The 10,948-nt window shown below is 34.9% G+C and overlaps 1 protein-coding gene across 1 annotated transcript; it reads left to right on the top strand.

Annotated features, from left to right (window-relative positions):
- The first annotated feature begins 820 nt into the window (after positions 1 to 820).
- Positions 821 to 8,587, top strand: LOC114716410 (protein S-acyltransferase 8-like). The gene is made up of 5 exons (XM_028901417.1): positions 821 to 1,158; positions 4,107 to 4,292; positions 6,423 to 6,725; positions 6,844 to 7,077; positions 7,735 to 8,587. The coding sequence occupies exons 1-5, from the start codon at positions 1,120 to 1,122 to the stop codon at positions 8,233 to 8,235; spliced, it is 1,263 nt and encodes a 420-aa protein (XP_028757250.1). The 5' UTR covers positions 821 to 1,119; the 3' UTR covers positions 8,236 to 8,587.
- Positions 8,588 to 10,948: the final 2,361 nt, after the last annotated feature.

Here is a 10,948-nt window from a genome sequence, read left to right as displayed (position 1 = left end):
GTTATAACTTATTATTTTCATATTTTAAAAAAAATTTGTAAAGAAGAAAAATATAAAATTATCTGTTTATATTTTAATCATAGAGAAGTATTTTGGTCTTTTAACCATATTTATAAATATCTAATTAGGTCTCTGGATCCAATTAGAAGTTTCAAATAAAGACTTGATTTTAAATTTTAGTATTTTAACTAGATTTAAATGGTATTGTCCCAATTTTTTTTTTTTTGCTGAACAATTACCCAAATCTTTTTAATTATCATTATTACAAGTCCAGCTTTTGTCACAATAAAGTATTTTCAAGGCAACAAAAAAGTGTTTCCCAGAATCTTTTATTTTTATTAAATTTATATTTTAAAAACATATTTTACTGTTTTTTATCCTATTAAAATGAAAATTAAATTAAATTGACAATTAATGTATGGGTCGATCATATGTCTAACATCTAATCCAATCGTACCAATCAGAAGAAATTAATATAATTGGAAGATTTGTTTTTTAATAGAAAATATTTTTAAAGTTAATGCGACGGAATGATGGTCAAAGAAGATGGACTATCTCTATCAAGGACTGTGACCGTTAGATGTGATGACGTGGCAAGCAGATTAAAACCAAAAAAAAGTGATAAAGTGGTAAATGGGTAATTTATGAAGGGTAATCTAGGAAATTGACCCGAGGAATGGGGGCGTCAGACTCCACAAACAGTGACGTGAGTGGGACGGCAAGGGTTCTGTCTTTCATCGGCTTACTGTTTGGACTTCAAATGGTTTTTCAATTTTTTTTTTCTTTATATCTTCCCCCGAAAACATCCACCTCGTCCCTCTCTCTCCCCCCCGCCCCTAAAGCATACTTCCAAATTTCCAAACTCAAAAACCGCCATCGCTGGGTCACTGATTGTTTGTCTCTCTCTTGAGCTTCTTTTCCCCTTCACTTTTCCATAAAGCCCCTTGATTCCCACTGTGCTTCCTCGGATTTTACCCCTTAATCGAACTCTGATCCACTGGGACTGTTGGGGTGAGACTGTTTTTGAAGGGGAAAATGCTTATGAGATGAACGCTTGCAAGTTTCGGGTCTTCTTTTCTTGCCCTGTCTAGTTGTGTAACAGTCAGTGTACAGCTCTTCATGGCAAAGCGCGTGTACGAAGTCTGGAAAGGAAGTAATGTAATGCTTTTTTCCCTCTCTGCTTCTAGTTCTTCTGCTCAATTTTATATCTACTACTTGATATTCCGTCTGGGTGTGCGCTATGTTTGCTGTGGTTGTGGGGAAAGTTTTAGGTTTATGAATGGTTAAGAATGTAACTGAAGGTACGAAATTTTTGCTTCGCTTTTTATCATTCTCTTGTTGGCTTTTCAAGTTGATGGATCGTATGCATTCTGCGAGGGATTTGAGATTATGCATTTTGGCTATTCTATCTTGAATAGGCGTTTCCCTCTCTCTTAGTGTATCCCTATTCTCTTCTCCATTGTGTTTGTTTATGTTCTGTTGGGCGGGTTGATGTGAACCCACGGAGCCTTGAGAATAGCATTGGATGGGGTTATTTGATCCCATATTATTTCTGATCAATTACTGATCTTGGCCATTTCTCGTCTGCTTAACCCTGAAGTAAGCTGCTCGTATTCTCTTTATTAGTAGGAAAATATATCAGAAGCAATACATAAGCCTTTTATGTACTTTAAAGCAATCGAAGTGTGGGCTCAACATGTTGAGTTGCTTTGTATTTGGGGAGTTGCTTTGTATTTGGGAAAAATTAGTATTAGTAATAAAGATCAATGCGGAATTTGAAAGTTTTGATATTTTAGTTTTGCTAGATCTTCTCAGCAAGATAAGCTTGTAGATTTGGCTAAAAGAGAGTTACAAATGTGAGCAAGCTATGAAGTATATTTATTCTGGGGTTTGGTTGATTTTCTGTTTGGTTCTTTGGGGTTGAGATTGTTAGGGCTACAATAGTTGGGGAGCTCTTTTTTCCTCCCTCCCCCCCCCCCCCAAAAAAAAATCTTGGAATGATAATTTCTTCACTCTCGCATTGTTTAGTTTGCAAATAATGCTGCCTCCCATAATGGGGAGCGTTCTTTTGAAATTTCACCAAGCTGTTTGGGCAACTGGCACAGATAATTTAGAAATGGCTTTTCTATCTGCTTGTTAAGAGCTAAGATACTGGTTCATTTGAATACTGGTATGTTTGCTCAAAGGTAAACCAGCAGCTCCTTCAACAGGGCCCTCCCCTAAGTGGGACCTATCATATCAATGGATTATGAATGGAATATTAATTATAAGCAATGCCAATCAAAGAGTGTTGGTGTACTCAAGTTATGTTGGCTTAACATGATAGGATTAGGTATCACATTGATGCCTATGATATGTGTAATGTGAAAAGGCTTTTGGTACATAAACACTTATAAGACAAAGGAAAATTGCTATAATAGTTTGGACACTTTAGTGGGTTTGAGCATGAAGAATCTAATGACTCCGATGCATGAACTTGCTATAACAGATATGCTTAAATTTGGGATTGGAACTTGAAGGCTTTTATAATTGCTATCATTACTATGAGAATTGGTGTTATATTGTTAATGGTTTATGAATCTATCTATCTTCATTAATATATCTGGATCTGGAGAAGTTCTGCCTCTTCATCTCTTGTATATACAAAAGAAATTTAAAGATTTGCGTAGAAATAAATCACTCAGGTAAGGGTTCAAAACTAAGCCTAAAAAATTGAAGGAATGTGCAGTTTTATTTTATGTTTAGAAAGTTTTCTCTTATTTCCTTATTTTTTTAATTATAGTAAAGTGCAGTAAAAGAGAAAAAAGGTGTGATAACTGATATGCATGTAATTACTGTCAAGACTCTGGCCTTTGCAGTTCTCCTCCCTTCTTCAACAGAAATTGAAGCTAGGTTAATACCCATGAGGTTTCAACACGTTATGACTTATGATTTATTTGCTTTATTGAAAGAATGTACAGGTTTATTTTGTTATACAAAGAGAGTTGACTTCAGGGTCAAGTTGGTTATACACGGGGATGAGTGTTTATTTTGTTAAAGCTGAGTGTCTTAGCTGATGACTGTGGGGTACAATTTGGTATATGCTAGGAGTGTGAGCAGATTTTATTTATTTATCTATTTGGTTGAATTGGGATTAGGTCTCTTTCATGAGCTTTGATTGCATAGTGAAGTGTAGAAGATTACTTTAGTAACCGAGGATAAATCTGGTTTAATGCTTGATTTTGTGATCTATGTGAATTAATGATCATAGTTGAGAATGGAGCTCTTTAAATAATTTTCTAGTGATCAATCTTGTGTTTGTAAAAATGCTAATTGATTGTTAACCTACTATATTATGTTGCCATGGTTATTTCATGTCCTTTTAAGGAAATAGCTATATTCAAGACCTTTACTTCTTAACATACTGGAACTAAGGCAGAAAAACCTCCTTTTTCTAAATATCTGTTATGTGTGGGACTTGTGCCTAAAATCCCATTTCTGGCTACTGCTTTCATTGATTGTTCCCTACCATATGCTGTTGCGTCTTTATTGATGTTGCTTGATAAAGAGTGAGGGTTCAACCTCCAACTTTGCCAGTTGTGAAACTTATTTAATATCCAGGACCAATTGGGAGTCCACGATAATGCATCACACAATTTTGCTGCATTACCATGTCTCATTAGTGTGTCCTATCATGAGCCAACTATATTATAGCAACCTTAGTGAGAATATGTGCATTTAAAACGATTATATCAATGTTTGGCTTTTGTTTAATTTCCCTTTCTATGTTCTAATAATATCCTCTTGGTATCATGTAGCACTTTGCTGGTTTAGTTCTGGGGTTTTAGTAGTGGCATTAGCCTGTCATCCATGATTATACTGGTTTTATGATTTGAAGTTGAATATTGAATGCCATGATCATGTTTCTATTGTGTATTGTGATTTCTTCTTTCATGTTCGTGACTACTGTCCCTCCTCCCTTGGCAAAAGAAAACAATCACGTTGCCTGAATCAGTAGAATGAAGAGATCATGATTCCCTTTTAAAAGCTCGTAGTCAGTCATGAATTATTTTATTATTGTCAAATGTTATTGGTTATTTCCTTCTAACGCTATTAATGTTATGCAGAAGTTCATATGTGGAGGAAGGTTAATATTTGGGCCTGATGCCAGGTCTTTGCTGGTCACCTTGTTGCTGATCACTGTTCCAGTTATCATATTTTGTGTATTTGTAGCAAGGCATCTTCGACATGAATTTTCTTCATATAATGCTGGATATGCTCTTCTAGCGATTGCAATTCTCTTTACTATTTATGTAAGTTTGTTAAGCTTTTCTTCATTTGGTTTTTAAATATCTAATATATTATTCTCTCTAATTCCGTAGTTTTCTTATGCTTTTCTTCCATCTTGGATGTTAGAAAGATACCACTTCCTTCTAATTATCTTATTTGACAATTCCTTTCCATGTTCTCAAGTAATCTAAGTTTTACTGCGTTTTCTCCTTCATTCTTTAATTTAATGAAGTTAGCTGACAACATTTTCTTGAACAGCTCCGTTTTTTTTTTTTGACCAATAGAACATGGTCGATGATGACTCAAATAAAACACCATCTCTTAATTAACAACTGGTACTTGGTGTTTCCCTAAATCATTATAATCTTCAGCTGCATTACCAGACGTCAAATATGTTAGTTTTGTAAATCTTATACTCTAGTCCTAAATGTAAAAGCTAGTTATGGAGTTAGTTTTAGTTCTAAATGTAAGATTTTAATCTATTTGATCTTTCATATTTACTATTTTCCCCCAGTGCATAATCTAATGTTACATAGGGATATTTTAGGGAGATCATGGTTAGAATTAAGTAATTTATTTAGCTTCCTTAATTTATCCAAATTAGTTAGATACTCCCTCCGGTTCAAATTATAACATAAACTTTATCTATTTATGTTTATCAAGATGTAAGGCACGTATTTTTTCTCATATATGCCCTTATTAATGAAGAGAATAAGTAAAAGTTAAATGAATTAAAGAGGAAAGAGAATATATGGGGTTACAATTGGAAAACATACATTAAATGCTTAGATAAAAGTAAATGTTATCCTATCCCCAAAAAAAAAAAAAAAAAAAATCAAACCCTTCCATCAAAGTTTAGCTTATATTTTGAGCTGGAGGAGGGAGTAGTATTTAGATTAAGGACTGGAGTAATATTACTTTTCCACTTTTACCTTTGTTACTTCACCTGCTATACAATATCTGGTATAGCTACTCTTCGATCTTTTATTTCAATAATGTTGTGTGTCACAAACAAGTAGAAATATTTTTTCTAAAACAAGCTTCTGCTGACGTGTAGTGATTCACATGGTGGTCAGTGTTGAGTCTTTTATGTTCCCTGCGCGCCTTCCTTTTTCCTTCCAACCTAAAAACACCACATTGATGCAGCCAGAACCCATATTAGGTGCCAAGCCTTTTGTTCTTCCTCTATATCTTAATGACCTAGACCAAACTTCTGATCCGTGGTTGCTTCTTCTGATCTGTGGTTGCTTTAGCCTGGTAAATAGAATAGATGGAAACGAATTATTGATGTATTTATTGATGTTATCTCTTCCTCTTTCCACATTTACTGTTGTAAGGATGGAAGCTGATTTCACGATCATGATAGCATTTTCTTCGTCTGAACCTGCGCTTGAGTTGCAGTTTCTATAAGAGATAAAAAATTCTGTACTTGGTTTCCTCTTTCCCTTTTCTTCCAACATATCTTCATGACCAAGACCAAGGACATCTGACCTGTGGGTACTTTAGCCTTGTAAATAGAATAGATGGAAACAAATTATTGATGTATTTATTGATGCAATTTCTTGCTTTTTTCAAATTTACCTTAGTGATGTTGGAAGCTGTTTTTGTGATCATGATATCATTTTCTCTGCCTGAACCTACGCTTGAGTTGCAATTTCTGTAAGGTATTGAAGATTCTGTACTTAATTTGTATAAGATTTTAAGAGTTAATAATAGCAATACACCTGAAGTATTTAAATGGTGATGCATTTCTTCTGACGCATTGTATACCTTTCAACTGTGCTAGGGCCTTTTGTAATGATCTGTTTAATAATATTCTTTACCAGTGAAGATGGGAGATATTCTTGATGCATCTTTTGATGCGAGCTCTCCATATTATCTAGAGTAGTGTTGGAAGCTGTTTTGATGATCGCAATAATGTTTTCCTGTGTTTTTATCCATGCGTCAGCTGAATTTTCCACTAAGATATATTAATAAGTCAACATGTTTTTAGTAGGCCGTTAAAAGTTGGAATAAACCAAGTATTTAAGTTTTCAGTTATGCATTCCTATGAGATATTACCTTTTGTATTTATTCTTTTTTGGTTTCTTAAAATGACTGGCTTCCTAGGGTTTGTCTTCCACACAATATAATTCCTTGATCTGTTTTTATAGGTACTGGTGATTCTCTTTCTTACTTCATCTCGTGATCCGGGCATTATTCCAAGAAATTCACATCCACCAGAGGAAGAATTTCGTTATGACTCTTCAGTTGCTGGTGAAGGAGGACGACAAACACCTGGCCTTCAGTTCCCTCGAACCAAGGATGTAATAGTCAATGGCTGTACTGTAAAAGTGAAGTATTGTGACACTTGTATGCTGTATCGTCCTCCTCGTTGCTCACATTGCTCCATCTGCAACAATTGTGTTGAACGATTTGACCACCATTGCCCTTGGGTGGGTCAGTGCATTGGACTGGTAGGATAATTGACATGGGTGACAATTGTTTTTTTTTTTTTTGGATGCGTTTTATTTCTCACTGATGCTCTTGACTGGTTGCTTCTTGTTTTTCTTTGGCTGGGTATTCTACGTGCAGAGAAACTACCGTTACTTCTTTCTGTTTGTTTCATCAGCAACCCTTCTTTGCATATATGTGTTTTCCTTCTCAGCTTTCTACATTAAGGTTCTTATGGATAATTATCATGGGACCGTCTGGAAGGCAATGAAAGAATCTCCTGCGTCTGTGATACTGATGGCTTATTGTTTCTTCTCCTTGTGGTTTGTTGGTGGGCTTACGGGCTTTCATTTGTACCTCATAGGTACTAATCAGGTTAGTCAATTTCTTACATTCGTGCTTCATATTTTGTCTATGTTTATTTTCAAGTATGCTTCTTAACTAGATTCTTACTAAGACCTTGTTTGGTTCAGGGAAAAGATTTTTAATGATGGAGAGGAATGAAATGGGAATAGAGTGGGAATAAGCGTGGAAAAATGATGGTTGATGTATGTGTGAAACAAAATTTCTTAACGAGTTATGTTTGGTAAAACAGAAAGAGAGAGAGACTGGAATTATTTTAAGCAGAAGACTAAACTGCCCTCTTAAACAAGAAAAATAACATGGAAGGGGCATTGTTTACTTTCTCATCTTTATTCCATATTATATATTAGATCTCCTTCTGTGTATCTATGGAAACCTCATGCTTACATCATGCTGGATAAACAAGGACGCAATCATGAAAATATAGGTGAATCAAAGAACGTTTGCTCATGTTGGTCAGCTTTTCAGCTTGCATATATCTGCCAAATGTGTGCCAAAATGGCTAAACTGTAGTTTTTAGCTGATGGCTAATAGGATAGAAAGTGCTTCCTGTCCATATCCGCATAGTTTACAGTCACACTGATTTACTTCCTGTAAAGTGGAAAATGATTCTTACTATTCTTTTTCTAATTGTCTTCATCACCTTGGTTTATACCCCTTGTTTTGCAGACTACCTATGAAAACTTCCGGTACAGATCTGATAGCAGAGTTAATGTTTATAATCAAGGCTGTTTAAATAATTTTCTTGAAGTATTTTGCACCAAGGTAAAGCCCTCAAGGAACAATTTCCGGGCCTTTGTTTCTGAGGAGTTACGGAGGCCACCCCCAGCAGTCACTCCCCGGGAGCCTGAACCAGATGATCTGGGTGGAGATCCCCGTCGGAAGGTTGAAGATGATCTGGATATTGGTGAAGATTTATTGAAGATTTCTCAACGGAGGAACATTGAAGAAATTGATGAGGATATTCGTAGCAGAGGAAGCAACGGAGTTCCCCACAATACATCTGAAGTTGATTCAGCTTTCGGTTCAGATCATCGAGCCCCTTCAATCCGATCGGACATCCGGCACTCAAGTTGGGGAAGGAGAAGTGAGAGCTGGGAAATTGCACCAGATGTCCTTGGCAATTCAAATGTCACTGAAAGCAGAAGCTACGCTGCTGCAAATAGGTGAGATGGTTACAGATGGTTTTCCTTCCTTGAAATTCAAGGAATCAACATAGAAAATGTAAGATCTTTTGAATTCTTTTTAAGAGATTAAAGGGAAATGAGGAGTTGAATTGATTGGTCCTTTCGGTATAAAAGTTTGGTCATTTTGTTGTAATCCTAGCCCTTATGAAAAGCATAGAAATGTGTGCTTGTAATTGTTTTGAGAGGCGAAGAGATATTGTCTTATTCAATTTCTTTATCTTCCCCCCCCCCCTCCAACTGTCAAGTATGTGTATGACATCTCAGTACTGCAGGTTATTCTTTTGTGTGTACATACTTATAGTTGTGATTCTGAGAAATTTCCCCATCTGTAAAAACTGTCATGTGTCCATGGAGATTAGAGAGGCCTCTTCATCTACCGGAAAGATGTGATCTTTTTGAAAGAAGAAAAAGTGGGGAATGATATGATTAGATGTGCCTATTTAAGTAAGTTCTATATTTGATGGCATGAATTTTTTTTTTTTTGGGGGAGGGGGGTGTCCTTGCAATGATTGAGTTATTTTGTGGCTTGTCCGTTTGGAAGTTGTATTCTGATACGTGATTTTGTCTTAACATGAAAACATTATTTGGATAAAGAAATAGTGTAAGAGTATCATGTATCATGTATCATCACATCGGGTGTCAAAAGTAGCGGTGTTTTATTAAATAATGATCTATTAAATAACTTACCGAAGGAATGAGAAAGACCCGAAGAAACAAGTTGACAAAGACTTGGTACCAAGTTTGATTTCTAAACTAATGCATGCTGCTTGATTTGATTGAAAATCATTTACTCCTCCGCTTCTAAATATAAGACATTTATATTAGTATGTATAAGGATTTTATATTTAGGATCGAAGGGATATTCATTATAGTTGTGTCAATCTGGGTTTGGTCAACACACACAACAATTGGAGGCGTTGCTATTACGTGCGGGATTTATTTCATGTAAGTATCTTTCTTCTTAGATTTCATTGGAAGATTTGCAAGAATTTTAACATTAATTACTCATTAGCTACCACTTTCAATTAAAGTCTATTTCAATTAATTTTCAATTTCAAATACTCTTTTTGCTCTTAAATGTAAGGGCTAACTGAAATATTGTTTTGGTTTCAATTGAGGACTTCAATTTATTTCGTGTTCTAAATTTTTAATTTTTTTCAAAATTATTCTTATAGATTGTATACATTGAATGAATTCATCAATAAAAGTAGTTTCATTTTCAATGAATTTTTTTTGGAAAAAATTACGATGCAAATTTATTTTGACAAATAACTAATTTAACCAATATGTGAAAATTAGATACATAATTCTTATATTCATGACATAAGAGAGTAATTTTTAATTATAATTCAATGTTTAGAACATTCAAACCCATTTCTACAAGAATTGCCTTCCAAAATGGCGATCATTGTCACAAACAACGTCCTTTTAATTTTTTCAGAAACAAACAATAATATACTGTACATTATCAATCAAATAGTCATATATGAACCTTCTCAAACGACACCAATCGCTTCAAAACCTGGTTGGTTGCCAAAATGGAGAGATCCTATAGTTTCTCGAATGCTTTGTCTTGTCTTAGAAAGTGTGAGAGTGCGTTTGTGTTACATCACTTCCTATAGGATCTCTCCAAACCCTAGAACGTGTCCTCTTGAGGGTTGTCGTCACTTGAGCATACGACTTCATGAATGTTTCGAACAATCCCACGTATTCTGATCTCACTTTTTGGCTCCTTAACATTCTGTATATGTGATTGGCAGATATCCCTGATATGTCTATGGCTATTCCTAGGGCTATTTTGATCTCTCCAACTTTGTTTCTTGGCGACTTAGACAGACCAAATTTTGCGAATCTCACACACAACGTCGGATTCCTCGTTTCCAAGCAGACCTCGTTAACGAGCAAGTTTGCTCTGTCCAAGGGATTTATTGAGAGAAGAGAAGAAGAAGAAGAAGCCATGGCCCATGGTTGAGAAAAAGAATAAGCATGTGTTTATGATGAGTGATAATCGAGGAGTACGAAGAGAGATGTTGTGTATAGATTTGATGTTTTTGTTGATATATGTGTTTGTTGTTCTCTTCATGGGATTGTGTTTTTCTTGAAACTTTTCATTAAGGGAAAGTTTTTATTGTGAGGGAATGAAAAAGAAGGGAGGCTTCTTATGGCGTAGATATTGTTCCAAAATTAGGATTTCCGTTTAAAATGTGGTTTTAGCCTTTTACGGTTAGAGATTTATATTAGGTCAATGCTCGGAAGTGAGAAAAAGAAGTAGAAAAGATGTCAAACTATTTTCAATTCCTTCCTCCTCCATATATATACGGAAAGTGGACGCTTGAGAGTACACCAATTCCAGTTCCATTGCGAATATACGAATTTCAAAAGAAAATTTAAATTTTTATTATTAGCTGAGTCCCCAGCCAGATTCACTGAAGATATTAATGTAACTTGAATTCTACTTCATTCTTATAACCTTTTTATTCTTTTTATTTTTAATTTTTGAATTTACACTTTATTTCATATCTAAAATTTTATTTAAATTGATGCTCCGTTTAGTGCTAGATAGGTAATTTACTTGTCACATCTGTTTTATTTTAATCAGCAATTCATGTCAACCTACTTAACATTAACACTATGAATGCCATATTAGTGAAGTTCATGCCGTTAAGCTTAAATTTAAATCTTAATGAAATTTTGGA

The sequence above is a fragment of the Neltuma alba genome, unplaced genomic scaffold, assembly GCF_004799145.2.
Source record: "Neltuma alba isolate B1F8T4 unplaced genomic scaffold, ASM479914v2 tig00011656_pilon, whole genome shotgun sequence".
In the NCBI taxonomy this organism is placed as follows: Eukaryota; Viridiplantae; Streptophyta; class Magnoliopsida; order Fabales; family Fabaceae; genus Neltuma; species Neltuma alba.
The sequence above is the reverse complement of the archived record's forward strand: the minus strand, read 5'-3'. Positions and strand labels throughout refer to the sequence as shown.